The 17,222-nt window shown below is 35.1% G+C and overlaps 1 protein-coding gene across 4 annotated transcripts in view; it reads left to right on the top strand.

Annotated features, from left to right (window-relative positions):
- The window catches only part of Diaph2 (diaphanous related formin 2), an 879,521-nt gene that overhangs the window by 291,788 nt on the left and 570,511 nt on the right, over positions 1-17,222 (top strand). For all 4 annotated transcript variants that reach the window (XM_074062667.1, XM_074062668.1, XM_074062666.1 and 1 more), the window contains 2 exons: positions 3,014-3,328; positions 4,899-5,013. In XM_074062667.1, coding sequence (XP_073918768.1) covers positions 3,014-3,328; positions 4,899-5,013 — 430 coding nt within the window. The remainder of the gene's footprint in view (positions 1-3,013; positions 3,329-4,898; positions 5,014-17,222) is intronic.

The raw sequence follows: 17,222 nt of genomic DNA, 5'->3' as shown, positions 1-17,222 counted from the left end.
ACCTTTCTTTCATCTCTCTTTGTAGTATCTTTACTTCCCTTTTGAAATGTCTGAGGATTGAGTTTCTCTTTAATTTTTTAATGGTGAAATTCCTCAGTGTTCTGTCCTCTGCCCTTTTTTTCTGTATATCTTTGAACCACTATCCTATTACCATCACGCACTGTTTAGTAGGTGTCAAATCTTTTGAATCTGTCTTGTATTTCTAGCTATTCTCATAGGAATGTTCTGCTGTATGTTGAAATCAAACTCAGTATTTGTTATATTGTCTCTTTCCTCAAAGCAGCTTGCTTTCCATTCTTATTTAAGTTTTACCACCATTTTCTTGAGAGTGAAGTTGAAATTTTCCTTACCTTCTTCCTGCCCCACCCCTGACAAATTAAGCTAGTCACTGTTTCATGTAAGTTCTTTCTCTTTTTCCCTTCTTGCATCAAAAACCAGAGCCCCTCAGGTACACTCCCATTCCATTTAGTCTGGACTATTACAATTGATTGGTAACTTTTCTTCTTCCCTATAGTCTCCTTCTCCTCAATTCCATCCTTTATGTCAGTGATAAATTGATTTTCCTAAAACACTGTCCTGGCCTTGGAGCCTGACTCAAGTCGTAGAGTGGTTTCCTACCAAGTACAAAGCCCTGAGTTGAAACCCCGGTGTCACCAAATCAAATAAACAAACAACACTACCCTGATTATTAATACAGACAGTGAAGGCTTTACTATGTTCAGTGGTTGTCTGTTATTGTTAAGATTAAATAAATGCTCCTTGCTAGGAATTGTAAGGCCATGTGGTGGCATTGTCTGCCTTATATCCCCTTTATAGCCTGGGCTGTGTTGCTCCCTTCACTATAATCTCTGTTGCAGCTAAGTCACATTTCCTTCCTTCATAACTGCGACTTCCTGGCTCCATACTTTTCCTCTGATGCCATTTCCCACACATTAAGGTTTTTCATGAGGAAAGTATTCTATAGACCACTAAGTTGCATACACATAAAATTCTCTCTAGAAGATTCAAAAATACTCAGTAGCATATTAAAGAAAATGAAATGTCCTACATTCAAGAAGCCTCCCCTTTCTGCCCAAGCACCTATTAATATCTTCTAGAAATACAGTTTACAATCTTCATAGCCTTTCACTGAGAAATGCTGGCTTGTGTCATTCTCTGTCAGATTGCCATCCCTTGTTCATCTTTGCGTGCAAAATATATCCTTTAAAGGAGAAGATTTGTCTGTCACTAAGCTACACCTCCAGCCTAAAATCCTGTTTTAAACAATAGTATGTTATGGTTGTACAAGTTACATAAGAAATACCTACTATGGAAAAAAAAGTTGACTGTTTACAAATGTGTTTATTTTCTGTCCCTTAATTTTTAATTTTACTGCATTAATAAAAACATAGGACATTTTGCCTTTCAAAGTATCCAGAAAATCCAGTAGTGAACAATAGGATATTACTGTAATCCTATATTGTAATAGGATTTTAGGATAAATTTCTAATTTCCTAAACTTTTACTTTCCCCAACAGTTGTTTTAATCTCAGTCAAGACTGTAAAAGTCAGACTTTTAAAATAATTTTGCTATGATAAAAATGAAATTAGAAGAATTTTGCACATTTTAATCCAACCTTAACTTTTCCTAATCTCAAGAAAGGATTTCATTCTAGTAGAGAATTGTCATTTGTTAAGTATAGAAAGAGTTTATTTGCGTATAGGTATATATACACACATACATGCTCATATGTGAATAAAATATTTGGTCAATATGCAGTGAATATTATGGGAAACATTTCCATAATCAAGTCTACTTTTAATATTTTTATAAATAGGAAATTTATTCCCAAAATATGCTTCAATTTATTTATTTTGTACAGGTATTTCTGAGTTTAATTAGCACAATTAAATCATGCAAGAGAAAATTCATATTAGTAAAGGTAAAAGGACTTCTTCTGAAATAAGAAATAACACTGCAGCAAGAAATTTCATTAGTTTAAAGCCTTTCATTTGATTAATCTAGTGTCATATTTGGTAATGGCTTTTAAAGAAAGTTTATAATAACTGTACTTTTATATTCATTTTGAAAAGCAAACCATTGTGACTAGTGGTGGTTTAAAGAAATAAGTAAAGAATAATTATCAAATAATAAGGTAATGTGGAATGCAGTGTTCTCCTTCATCTGTTATCCATTGATAGTAGAGAAGTCATCTGAAGTCATTTTCCAATAGGAGAAATAACTTATTGTTCCCACATGAAGCGGTATATGTGAATTAAGTCTCTTCATGGCAAATGCTATCCTTTCATGAAGAGGTAGTCTGTTATAATGAAAAGAGGACTGCCCTGGCTCTGAGAAGAACCAAATTTAAATCATGGTTAGAAACATGTTTCTAACTGTGCCACCTTTGGTTAGGCATTTAACTTTTTGCAGTTAGAGTTTCCTTATCTATAAGCACCGAGATAAAGGTGAGATCAAAATGCCCTATCTCTAAAGGGTATAATAAGGATAAAAAGAAATAACAGATGAAAAACATTGATAAACATATGTTACCATGCAAGTGGTTGCTACTTAGTATTAATTATTGGTATTAGAAGACAGCTAGGTTGCTTGTGCTGTCAAACAGACTCTTGTGTGAAGGTAATTGGCTCCCAAGGGATTTGAATCTATGACTTTGTATTAATTATCTCATACTTAAACCAACTAGTCTATGAGGTCCTGGCTGTATATGGTACTCTTCTTTTGGACATATTTGTAATGAAAGTATTTTTTTCACTATTTTAGAGGTGTTTTTCACAAAATCTTAAGAGATTGCCAACTTTGCTAGCGTTAATATATTAGCAGAAGTAGTCACTGTCCAGTTTCTAATGCTTATGAAAAGTCTATACAAGTCCTTTACATGTAATGTTAAAATATATGATCTTAAAAATTAAATAAGGCCTGTATAATGTTAGACTACAAATGTATGCCAATTTGTATTCTTTCTGCTACATTTTCTTATAAGCATGTAAACTTGGATCATTTCTGTTTTAGGGATTCTCAGGCTCATTAGGAACTGCAGGGACTCTGGCATTGCCCCTACTGCCAAGTGCTGGGCCATCTCCACCACCACCTCCACCATTACCTGTACCTGGAACAATTCCTCCTCCTCCTCCACCACCACCTCTGTTCCCTGGAATGACTAATATTCCACCTCCACCACCTTTTTTGGGGGGACCTCCTCCACCACCACCCATTGGAGGAGTTCTTCCTCCTCCGGGGGGGTTGTCCCTTGAACTACCTTATGGAATGAAGCAGAAAAAAGTCTATAAACCTGAAGTGCCCATGAAGAGAATCAATTGGTCAAAGGTAATATTATACCTAGATTTTTTGCTTTTGTCTAGCTATGATTACCATGTATAAAATTTGCATTGCTATGTGCAAGTATTCCATAATGCTTGAGATGGTGACTGCTGACTGTATTGCTTTCCTTTGTGAATTCACCATCTTATGTGCATCTTTTATTCTCCTACTTAGATAACATGAAACTCCCAAGATTATTTCAAACTATGAAGAAGGCAAAAGGAAAATCAAAATGGTGTATAGACTAGTATATGAAATATATCAACAAATAAAAAACAGTTTTAATTCTTTTACCATAGTTAACTTTAAGTATTTTAACTTTCATAAAAATAATCTTTTTTTATTGCTGACTATTTTTATCTGAGTTGTTTTTGTTATTAGAGAATGATTTTGGTATTTTTAGTTTTTAGCTTTCACATAGAATGGAATAGTTATTTTTTATATGAATATGATGTATGAAAATGTATTCTTCTGAATCTTATTTAGCTTTGTTATTATCAAGTGATGCGTTTCTTTTAAAAGTTACCATAAAGATTGTCACAAGCCTCATTCATCACTGGGAATTTATTTTCTAATGGAAAATTCATGTACATATACCCAAGAACATACTTAAAATTGTCATAGTCTTCATTCATCACTGGAAATATATTTTCTAATGGAAAATCATTTATGTATACCCAAGAACATACATAAATATTTTACAGTGTCTGTATAGTAAATTGGTTCGATCAGAGTGATGATGGATAAGCTGATTTTAAAAATTAAGCATATACCTGTGCTTTGCTCATAAGAATAAATGAGGTACATGTGGTTTTAGAATGTAGATATTTTTAATTAGGCATGATGCACCAAAATACAGGATCCAGAATCTGTTGGTCAATTTCTCTATGTAAGTAAATGTAATGATATATTTGCTTTTATAGCGCACATTGTAATGGATATACTGAAAATTGTACAGTTCTCAGCTTATTTAAGTGTAATATTTAAGAGAACAATTTTCTGGAACGAGACTGCCTTCTTAAACTTTCTTGAACTGAGTTTCCTTGTCTTCAACATGAAGGTAATAATAGGTCCTACATTAAAGGATAATTGTGAGGATTAGGTGCATTAACATATGCAAATCACTTTAAATAGTACCTTGACACATAGTAGGAGATATGTAACTATTGGCTATTATGGTTTTTGCCTTCAATTTAATCAGTAAACATGGGGAATTCATTCATCTGAATCTCAGATTTCCAATTTTTTTTTTAAGAATCCAGGAGCAAGAAAAATATATGTGAGTTGAAGAGTAATTAACTAAGTTAGTTTTAAGACTCCTTTCGGTAGAAGAATTTTTAAAATGTAATTTCCTATATGGTCTATTGCTTTTGTGTACCTTTTTTGTAAACCAATAGAATTCTGAGAGTTGCCCAGTGAATATTTACTTTAAGAGTATTATTTTTATAGTCTGAAAATTGATTTAGTGGATAGATGAATAAAGAAATTTTCATTCAACTTCACTGAAAGTGAATTCTTTTAAAAATTAAATATAAAGTAATAATTTAGAAACTTACCTTTATTATTTTTATTTCAGATTGAACCTAAAGATTTATCTGAGAACTGTGTCTGGTTAAAGGTGAAAGAGGAGAAGTTTGAGAATCCAGATCTTTTTGCAAAATTGGCCCTGAATTTTGCTACTCAGACCAAAGGTACATTTTATTTTTATAAAATATGAATGCCTAATTCTGATATATTAGAATTCAGTGCACTGCTAAACATCTCGAATGATGTATGTATGTGTGTGTGTGTGTGTGTATGTGTGTATTTATAAAAATTTCCCAACTCTGGTTAAGATCAAACACAAGTAGAGATTAACATAAATATTAACTATATTTTGCCTAGTAAGAAAAAACTTTTTCCTTTAATTTTGTTTTCCCTAAATAGTCATTCATCTGAAAATAAAGATTTTGCTTTTATTGTTTGATATGTGTGCTATACTACATATAAAATTTAAAAGTTTTTTTTATTTGCTGAGAAGCAGAGGCAATGAATTTGTTTATTCACCATGTAATGGAAAATAATGGAACAGAAGTTTTTATGAAATTGCAGTAAGATTGGTGCCATACCTATATAGTTTTTCTTGTTACATTTGTATTACTTATGAACATGGTTTCCCAGGAAATTTAATAGCTTTTTATGAGTATACTTTCTTCTATTTTTTTTTTTAGTATACTTTCTTCATCAACATAAAAATCTGGCATCCAATAAGTGTGCTTACTGATTTGATAATAGAATATTGTTTATAACTAGATCCTTGGCCTTTTCTGCATTTCACACATAATTTAAATACTATTCAGTTAACTTCTCAATCTCATACTTAATCATTTTTTGGTGTTTTATTTCAGCATATCTTTCACTAATTATTGTGGGAGTGATAGCTCAGTTAAGCATAGAAATATTTCTATGTGAATGAGTCTTTATAACCAAGAAATGGAAATATTTTATACTTTCATTCCCTTGGAATTAGCATTTTTGCTATTTCTTTGTCTAATTTGTCATAATATGCATTAGAATATGAATTTTGGTAAATTTGAAGGGGGTGGGGGGAGGAAAGGGGACAGGGAGAGAAAGAGGTCTATTATTCCTTTTCAGCCCTTATAGCATGCTCTGTTTGTTGTTCATTAGAGATTGAAGTTAATACACACACACAGAATTATAGAGGTGATGAGATTTTATTAGATTTTGACATTAAAAAAAGTCTTACCATTAGTCCTGAATTTTTTTTCTCAATTGGTATAGTAGACTTCACATTTAAAGGGTTCTTCAGTCCCTCTTACACTGTTGGTGGGAATGTAAACTAGTACAACCACTCTGGAAAAAAATTTGGAGGCTACTTAAAAAGCTAGACATCGATCTACCATTTGATCCAGCAATACCACTCTTGGGGATAGACCCAAAAGACTGTGACACAGGTTACTCCAGAGGCACCTGCACACCCATGTTTATTGCAGCACTATTCACAATAGCCAAGTTATGAAAACAGCCAAGATGCCCCACCACTGACGAATGGATTAAGAAAATGTGGTATCTATACACAATGGAATTTTATGCAGCCATGAAGAAGAACGAAATGTTATCATTCGCTGGTAAATGGATGGAATTGGAAAACATCATTCTGAGTGAGGTTAGCCTGGCCCAAAAGACCAAAATTCATATGTTCTCCCTCATATGTGGACATTACATCAAGGGCAAACCCAACAATGGGATTGGACTATGAGCACATGATAAAAGTGAGAGCACACAAGGGAGGAGTGAGGATAGGTAAGACACCTAAAAAATTAGCTAGCATTTGTTTCCCTTAACGCAGAGAAACTAAAGCAGATACCTTAAAAGCAACTGAGGCCAATAGGAAAAGGGGAACAGGAATTCGAGAAAAGATTAGATCAAAAAGATTTAACCTAGAAGGTAACACCCACGTACAGGAAATCAATGTGAGTCAATGCCCTGTATAGCTATCCTTATCTCAACCAGCAATAACCCTTGTTTCTTCCTATTATTGCTTATATTCTCTCTACAACAAAATTAGAAATAAGGGCAAAATAGTATCTGCTGGGTATTGAGGGGGGGTGGAGGGGAGAGGGAGAGGGTGGAGTGGGTGGTAAGGGAGGGGGTGGGGGCAGGGGGGAGAAATGACCCGAGCCTTGTATGCACATATGAATAATAAAAGAAAAAAAATAAAAATAAAAAAAAATAAAGGGTTTTTCAGTGATTCCAAGATTACCATTTATTACAATTACTTTTTGAAAACTGGAAAATTGCTTATATCAAAGTGTTCATTCTTAAAGAAAAATATTCATATTGTAGTTCAAAAGAGGAATGACCCCACCCAAGGCAATTTTCCCTTCAATCCAGACTTACACCTTCTTCCACAGAGAAAATCATCATTACTGATTTCCTAAATTATCTCCTTGAAATACTATGAGCCTCTAGAAGAATATTGTTTTATTATTTTTTTTTCCTTGCTGCCTTCACTAATACTTCAGGATTTTTCCATATGAGCTTACATGGTGTTTTAGCTAGTTTGAGCTAAATATAGCTATACAGGGAGATTCCTTGTGTTGTTTCCATGCACATGTGTGCAAACCACATTGGTTCACCTCTACCAGACCTCTTCACTACTTACTTGTCCCCTTTCCATACTGGCCCCTGCCAGTTTAAGATTACTATACTCGTTCCTATACAGTGAGCACAACGACCAAATTCAAGTTTTTGGTTTTCTTCCCTTTCCCTATCCCTCCTATGCTAGGCCTCACCCTAGTGTGACCCATGTCCAATAATGTTACTGCATTTTTTTTAGGTCTATAATCTGCATATGAGGGAGCACATACAATTTTTGGCCTTCTGATCCTGACTAACTTCACTTAAGATGTTGTTCTCCAGTTCCATCCATTTTCCTTCAAATGACAAAATTTCATTCTTTTTTTCCATGGTGTATAAGCACCACATTTTCTTAATCCATTCATGATAGTGCGGCATCTTGGCTATTTTCATAGCTTTGCTATAGTGAATAGCACTGCAATAAACATGGGTGTGCAGGTGCCTTGTGTAGTAACCTGAGTCTCATTCCTTTGGATATATCCCTAGGAGTGGGATTGCTGGTTCATATGGCAGATCAATGTTTAATTTTTTTTTTAAGAAGCCTCCATATTGTTTTCCAAAGTAGTTGTACTAGCTTACATTTCCACCAGCAGTGTATGAGGGTTCCTTTTTCCCCACATCTTTGCCAACATTTCCTGTTGGTGGTTTTCTTGATGGTAGCAATTCTAACAGGAGTGAGATGGAATCTTAGTGTGGTTTTGGTTTGTATTTCCTTTATGGCCAGAGAGGGTGAGCATTTTTTCATGTGTTTTTTGGCCATTTGGACTTCTTCCTTTGAAAAAGTTCAGTTGCCCATTTCTTTATTGGGTCTTTGATTTTGGGGGAGTTTAGTTTTTTGAGCTTCCTGTATATTCTGGTTATCAGTCCCTTGTCTGATATATAGCTAGCAAAGATTTTCTCCCATTCTGTGGGTGGCCTCTTCAATTTAGAGACCATTTCTTTTGTTGTGCAGAAGCTTTTTAATTTCATGTAGTCCCATTTGTCAATCCTTTCTCTTAGTTGCTGAGCCAACTGAGTTCTATTGAGGAAGTCTTTGCCTATTGCCTATTGCTTCCAATATATTCCCTGCTCTTTCCTGTACTAGCTTCAAGGTTTCAGGTCTGATATTAAGATCCTTTTCCCACTTTTGTTTATACTTGTACAGGATGACAGGTATGAATGTAGTTTCAATTTTCTGTAGGCAGATAACCACTTTTCCCACTAACATTTGTTGAAGAGGCTGTCTTTTCTCCATTGTATGTTTTTGGCACCTTTGTCAAAAATAAGGTGGGCATAGCTGTGTGGATTCATATCCGGGTTCTCTATTCTGTTCCACTGGTCTCCGTGTCTGTTTTTGTGCCAGGGTCATGCTGTTTTTATTGCTATGGCTCTGTAATATAGTTCGAAGTTGGGTAGTGTGATACCTTCAGTGTTCCTCTTTTTGTTCAGTATTGCCTTGGCTATTTGTGGTCTTTGAAAACTCCATTTTTTAACAACACTCTATAACTATTGATTTGTCTTGTAGTAGCTGAAGTTCCTTGTCACTCCATTGCTTTGATTCATAATTGGATCAACAGGTGGCAGGCTCAGTAAAAAATCAGCAGGAGGTTCTGACTCCAGCAAACCTAAACTTCACTGGGGAGATTTTCTTAGCCCTTAGGGCACTACTTTCTTTCCCAGTCTTCTGCTCACTGAGGCTCATTCAGCTGCCTTCTAAGATGAGGAGCACACCCTTTATTTCTAAGACCTATTTCCAAAGCTCTTAGACTCAGTGTTCGAAAACCTCTGAGAACTTCTCCCCTTATTGCAAGGGTATTGGAGAGTTCATGTCTTTGTTCTCACTGAATTCATTGTAAAGCATTACATTAAATATTGTAAATATTTAATATGTGCAAATACCATAAAATTATACTTTGTATTTGAGTTACTTATTCTTAGAGTTCTAGAGAAAATTATTTTTAATACTCTTAAAATTATTTCTGCTTTAGGAGAGAATGGATCTCTCATTTCATTTAAGTAGTTTGTAGAATACCTACTATGTGCAAAGTGCTATACTACATGGGAGGGAAGGAAATGAATAAGGTCTGTGCTCAGGGAACTCATAATCAAGTGAGGGAGGTAGGAAGGTGCACATGACATTTAATCAAGTTGTAGCAAATGTTAGAATAGGCATTTTTAAAATTTTCACAAAGTAGTTGTAGTTAATTTTGAGTAGGAAAAATCGAGATCCCAGAGGTGGTATAATTTGAGCTGAGCCTTGACATTTAAGTAGAATTTCAATAAGGAAAAAAGTTATTTTAGGCAGGTAACACCATTAGCAAAGTAAAAAAAGAAAAACTTTAGACAAATTAATCAGAGTTTATTTGCGCAAAGAATAGTTCATGAATTGTGTAGCATTCAGAACCAGAAGAGGTTCAGGTAACTCCACCCAGCAGTGTGATCAGTGAGCTTTTATCTCTTAGTCATGGAAATAAAATAGAGAAATTGGCTGAGTGTCTATATTTAGATATTTGCCTTATTTGGGCATGGTGTGATCACTTGGCTACCTGTGATTGGCTGCAACTCTGTGTGAGAGAGTGGGGGCTAGTGGTTGAACCCAGGGCCTTATGCATGCTAGGAAAGTGTTCTGCCCTGAAGTACTTTTCCAGTCCAGGTTTTGGTTTGTTAAAGTAGGAACTCAAAATTCTGAGACAGCCTTAGGCCTATGGCCTCCTATTTGACAGTGGGGAGGAGAGAAACACATACAGTGTTGAAAGCACAAGCAGCAGTTTTTTGGTCTGGACTGTGGAGGAAGACTTGGGGGTGAAAGTGGTAAGGAGAACTTCACACTTCAGTGAAGTCTTTAGAATATGGGTTTTATTCTTTCAACATTAATGTTACTGGAGCCCCTGCCCATAAAGCCTGACTCTGGGTCAATGCACGCCACATTAAAAGAAAATAATATAATATAGAGAGAAATGGTGAAAATAAATTTATTTACAGTTTGGGCCAGAACTGGAGAGTGAGAATTTTTTTTTTTCCTTGTGGCAGTACTGGGGTTTGTGCCTGAGCCACACCCCAAGCCCTTTTTTGTTTTATCTTTTGGGTAGGATCTTGCCTGCCTTAGCCTTCAATCCTCATACCTATGCTTCTGGATCGCTATGATCACAGGCATGCCAACAGCACATTTTTTCTTGAGATGGGGTCTCTCTAAGTTTTTGTCATGGCTGGCCTCAAACAGTAGTCTCCATTTCCTGAGTAGCTGAGATGTTAGGCATGAGCCATTGCACCCAGCCCTGTTGAGAGAAATGTTTAATGTGTTTCTGCCTTGCTTATGACATTGTTAATATTTGTGGAAAAGATTAAACAAAAACCAGGAAATAGGTTTATGTAGATAGTTTTTCTCCTGGAAGTAGAGTCAGAATTCTGTCAGGGCTCTTGTGGGTGGTCCCTTTTCATGCTTTGAATGGTAATCTTGCAGGAATCCTAATTCCTAGTCCCCTCTTATATTAGGGACCCAATAATTTGATGATTAACCCTAAAGCAGGCCTTTGATAGACAGATAGGTGATGGGAATTTATGGATAAGTGTATCATTGGTTGTGAGTAAATAGCAGTAGGGTAGGGAAGATATGATTTCCGAAGCACTATGAATTCTTAATCTTTATCTCAAAGCTCTATTGTAGTTTCCAGATCTCATGTGTGTGACATTTAGGTTCTCCTTATAGGCCATGGTGATGTCATAGATGAAATGTATTTCAGAATACTTTCTGGCTTAATGAAATTTACACATAGAGAAAGAGGCAGCTGGAGGAGTCCCTCTTAGTACTTTTGAGTATGCATCATATACATAACTTAGAATTTGTATATGTTTCTTATTATTCACTTTGATAATATTTGGAGGCATATAACCATCAAGACTATAATGGTAGTGTCATTTTCCTTAAAAAAAACTATAGTAATTATGGATAGTAGTGATATTATATAAGAATTAAAGTAATGATAGTTAATATTAACTAAATTCAAAATAATAATAAAATATGTAGCTTATAACTGCTAATTCTAATTAGAATTTCTAGGGTTCTCTAGAGGCTTCAGGAAGAACAAAGATAGTGTGTATGTGGAAGTTGTAAGCAATTCTTTGGTTTTAACGTTGCTTGGAGGAAATATAAGAAATAAACATGAGAGGTTAATAAAATTTAGCTTCTTCAATAATATATTTCTACAGTGCAATTTAGCTTTAATAATAACAGAAAACTGAGGTGTTACAAATATTTCAAATGCATATAAATGTCATTTTGCAGTGCTTGAAATATTAGGCATAGCTTTAAGATTATGGTGGAACTGAGTTTGAAAATGTATGTATATAAAAGCACTTTTATTCTAGGATCATATTTTAAATTCTGTTTCTGAGTCTTAATCAGCTGATTGCTCCTGAAGAACTCACCCTTACTTGATTACTCAGTACTGTCTTTTATGTTTAGTGAAATAATGAAAAGACAAAGGAGTGGTAAAATATTATTCATCCCTGTCTTTATAACATAGAAATTCTTAGAATTGACTGGAAAATAATAAGATGTCAGTCTCAGTACTCCCTTTATAAGATGGTGCTAAAATGTCCAGTGAGAGCTGGTGTCCTAATAAATAATTTGTCATCTTAATGACATGATGTGCATGTTTCTGTTGTACAATCATTAACACACAAGGGAACAAATAAGGCTTAATTCCTTCAGATAGCAAACTAAAAAAACATACTTATCTGTCATAGTTTGGGCCAATATAACAAAATATTATAAACTGACTAGCTTGTAAATAATACAAATTTATTTTTCACAGTTCTTAAGATCAAGGCAGTAGAAGTCATACAGGATGCCTTTGCACTATGTGCTCACATGGTAGAAGGAGTGAGATACCTCTCTGGGGTCTCTTCTATAAGGGCACTAATTCCCATAATGAGATTATGCCCTTATGACATAATCACCTCCTAAAGGGTGTGCCTCCTAACTTTTAAGGGTTAGGTTTTAATATATACCTATTTTACAGGGACATATGCATCTAGTCCATTGCAGTACCTGTGCGTAATTTTATCATTTTATACCATATATTACATTCTTTGGATTTTAGTAGATAAAATTATAATCTTTGTTATCTTACCAATTTTTTTGTCACTATGAACATTTTAAGTATTTCATCTTATAAAATAAACATTCATTTCCAGTTTACACTTTCCAGCATCAAATAATTACTTCATTTGAGTAAAAAAGTATACAAAGAATTTTTGACTCAGAGACATATACCGTTTTTAAATTATAAGGTACCGATTGTAACACAACTTAAAAACAGTATCTTCTGCTTTTTAAGCAAGGAGGTTTCAAAATGGCTGTGTTTTTACATATTGGTGATGGTGTGGTGATTGTACTACTTCTATTATAGTAATAACAGTGATTATAATAACAGTAAGAGCATATTTATGAAGCACTTAATATGCCCCAAGAAGTATGCTAATGTTTAAATCCATATTTTATTTAGTTCTTAAACCAACTGTAGATGACTTCTATTGTTTTACAGGTGAGGAAACTGAGGCTATAAGAGATTAAACATAGCATCAGTTACATAGCTAGTAAGTAACAAAGAGGTGATTTGAGACCAAGTTTATTCTAATCACTTCCCTGTACTATAGTAATGATTGTTAATGGAATTTTTTTTTAGAATTTCTGTATATATAATTAACAGCCCTTTTTCATACAACTAATGATATAGTTCCAAATATATTGTATTATATTGTAAAATGTATGATCCTGTTACCCTGGCACTGAAGACAGTTCTTCAAAGCTAAAACCATAGCTAGGAGGTTGCATGTTATCCCTGGAAGGAAGGGAATAAGGTTATTCTTGTTATAGATAAGATTTTTTAAGGCATTTTCTGCATGAAATCTGTCATTGGTAAAATATTGTTGTGACTTGGGGTCTATCTCTTCTCTAATGTATAAAGGAATGTGATCTTCATGTCATTAAGTATTTGATAATGATATATTAATATACATGGGATATCATACAGTAATGAAATCACTTTTTCACTGAGGCTCTTTTGAAATTGGCTTCAAAATATTATAGACACCATGTATTTTATTATTACCATTTTGAGCTGAGAGTTATTGAAGCTACCTTTCCTCATTTTGGCTTCTAAACATATGTCAGTTAAGCACAACAGGTGTTCTTTTGCTAGCATTTGCAAATCACACAGATTCTGTTTCATATTTGGAATCATTATTCTACCTATGTTTGTTTTATATTGACAAATAGAAATTATTTATATTGACCAGCTACAAGGGAGGATAGCAGTGTAAGGCCAGCCTAAGCAAAAATTTAACGAGACCCCATCTCAATGAAACAGCTGGGCGTGGTGCATCTGTGATCCCAGCTACATAGGAGGTTGTAGGTAGGAGGAGCTCCATCCCAGGCCAGCCCTGGAAAAAGTGTAACACACTGCCCAAAAAATAACTAAAAGCCAAAGAGGCTGGAGGCATGGCTTAAGTGGTGAGTGTGAGAGTGCCTTCCTTACAAGTACAAGGCTGTGATGTCAAACCCCAGTATTGTCAAAAAAGAAGAAACTATATTGCAATCTGGTGTATGTTTTTAACATTGCTGTGTAAAGCTACAAAGAGTTGTGTCTTGTTCCAACTGTATATTAGTTCAATTCCAGACAGTATCTTCAATGATATAAGAAGTAAGATAAATTTCTGTGATTTATACAATATATTTAGTTTAGGGAAGTTCAAATCTTGTAACTTTTCTGAGGTGTTTTATATGTGTGTGTGTGTGTGCGTGTGTATGTGTATGTGTGCATCTGTGTGTGATCTCTTTAGTCAGTCCTTGTTGGTGAGGGTAAATTCAGCTCCTTCTTCTTAATAGGTTATTCAGAAATATGTGATCATTACTTCTTTTCCAGAATCTTAAATGATGCTTTCTGGTATCATCATCATCATCATCATCATAATTATCATTAATATTATTTTAAATAATATTTAACATATTGTACTTGTGTTGATTGAGGGAGGTAACTTTTGTATTTAGTCCCCTCCAGATGCTCTATGGAAAGCTACCCAAGAAATCCAAAAATATGATGTAAGAATCTTCTTTTTTTTTTTAATCTCTCTTTTATCTTGATGCATGCATCTAGGAATACAGTTTTACTTGGAAGTAGGTTAACACTTTGTCTATGCCTATCATGTTAAAAGATATTTAACTTTTTATTTTATTGTTGTGGGTAATATTAGTTACCTATGGCTGTATCATGAATTATCCCCAAATTTAGCAGTTTAAAAGGACACACATTTGGGGGCTGGGATATAGTTTATTAGAGCACTTGCCTAGCATGTATGAAGCCCTGGGTTTAATCCCCAGCACTACATAAACAAAAAACCAAACACACAGGTGCATGTGTGCGTGCACACACATGTAAACACACACACTCTCTCTCTCTCTCTCTCTCTCTCTCTCTCTCACAGTATCAGGAATCTTGGCAGATCTCAACTGAGTTCTCTGCTTCAGGGTCCCTTCAAGGCTGCCTGGCAAGTGTTGCCAGGTTTGTGGTTTCATCCAATGGCCTGTCTGGGTAATTGTTTGTTTCTAAATTTACCCACATGGTTGCTGGCAGAATTCACTTCCTTGCTTATGAGTCTTTCAATGGGACAGTTCACAAAATAAAGTTTGGTTTATCAAATAGTACAGGCTAAGAAGGAGTGAAGTGAAAATAAAAGCAATAAGGAAATTAAAAGTCTTTTGTTGTCTCAGATCAGGGTAGAAGCAAGTGATTAAGTGCAGCTTTCATATCACCTGGGAAGGGTATCACTCAAGGGTATGGATGCCAGGAAGTAGGAATATCTTGAGAGCCAATTCAGAAGTTGACAACCATCTGGATATATACAATTTGATTTCTTTTTTTTTTGTTTTATTTCCTTTATTTATATGTGCATACAAGGATTGGGTCATTACTCCCCCCTTCCGCCCACCCCCTCCCTTTCCCCTCACCCCCTCCCTTTCCCCTCACCCCTTCCTTCTTGCCCCACCCCCTCACTTCCAAGCAGATACTATTTTGCCCTTATCTCTAATTTTGTTGAAGAGAGAGTGTAAACAATAATAAGAAGGACCAGTGGTTTTTGCTAGTTGAGGTAAGGATAGCTATATAGGGAGATTCCTAGTTTTGCTTCCATGTACAATATGATTTCTTAATAACTGTAAGTGCTGACATCTTTTTCCTTGATGACTGCAAAAGAACCCCACTTGGTCTCTGCATTCAGTCCTTTTTTTTTTTTTTTTGGTGACTGTGGCATTCCCATGCTTAGAACATTTCTCTGATTACCCATTGTCTTTGGGAGGATATTGAAACTTCTTCCCATGTGTTTCAAAGCCATTTACCTTTCCAATCCCCCTGAATTGTACATGGACTGAATTCTTTTGTTACTGGAACAGAGACTGTTATAAGAATCTGCATTTTCTCTCTGAACACACTTTCACCAGTGTTTCACTTGTCTCTAATTAGATGGGATTTTCATCAGAATACATTCTTCACAATATGCTGTCCTTGTCTTATTCACTTTTGTTCCCCATTGGACACTGAACTTTTTGTAGTCAGGAAGAACTGTTGCAATTTTATTTACTCTAGTATAAGTCTGTTTGGTGAATACACAAATGGATTACGGTTATATGTATTTACTTTCTTAGTACCAAGGTCAATAAAGTATAGGAGGTAGGCCATATTGCCGGATTGCTTGACCTGAAAGGGCTCGGGGAAGGAATGAACAGACCAGACACATGAAAGGAGTCACTCACTCAGGAAGGGAATGACAAAACACATATCGAGGGCCAGCAGGCTGATGACCAGCTGGCAATTTTTTTTTTCTCAGCAAGCTTTATACAAAAGAGGAAGAGACTTAAACATCAAAACACTCTGAGCTAGTTACAACCTTTCTGTTTTGCCATCCTGTATTTTTACTGCCAGTGTCCTTGACTAAGTATAAACTTCTTTTCAGTCAAGGGAGACCATTTAGCTTTCCTTCCCACCGTGATAGAGACATGGTGCACCTGCAGATTCCGACCTTGTCAGAATGCTGCTAAGCCACAGCGACCTTGTCAGACTGTGGGTTTTGGCTCTCAACACCATATAGTATGGTAGCCCACATAGGAACTCATTGTGTCTTTAGTACTATGGTAATACATACATACATACATAAAAATCCTTACTACTGATTGGCTGCTGGGAATCTGCATTACTTAGTTTGCAGTAGTTTACTAATATTAATTTGTGCATTTATGTTCCTATGAGTTAATAAAATTCACTTGATTTGTGTGTTTTTGTTTTGTTTTCTCTTTTTAAAGATTTAGGTGTTTTTTTTAAAAATTAATATGTGTATTGCATATATATTTTACTTTATTCTACCACCTATTTTCATTAAAAGTTTTCAAATGTGGAAGTTAGAGTTTCTTTTTTCCCCACAGATGGCCTGTGATTGGTTTAGTCAGTAAAGTTTTTTTGTTCATTGGTTTGGGTAAGATAGATAGGACTTTGCTATGTAGCCAAGGCTAGCCTTGAACTCACTATGTATCCTAGACTCACCTCGAACTCATGATCCTCCTGTCTCAGCTCCCTGAGTGCTGAGATTATAGTTGTGTGCCATCATGCCTGGGTATTAAAGTTTTAAAATGCTGTAGTGGGCCTAGTTAAATATACAGAACTTTAGTGTGCTGAAGCAAATGTGTATTTGCTGATTTGCTGTTCAGTCCTAAAGAAAATGTTTAATTCTT

The sequence above is a fragment of the Castor canadensis genome, chromosome X, assembly GCF_047511655.1.
Source record: "Castor canadensis chromosome X, mCasCan1.hap1v2, whole genome shotgun sequence".
In the NCBI taxonomy this organism is placed as follows: domain Eukaryota; kingdom Metazoa; phylum Chordata; class Mammalia; order Rodentia; family Castoridae; genus Castor; species Castor canadensis.
The sequence above is the reverse complement of the archived record's forward strand: the minus strand, read 5'-3'. Positions and strand labels throughout refer to the sequence as shown.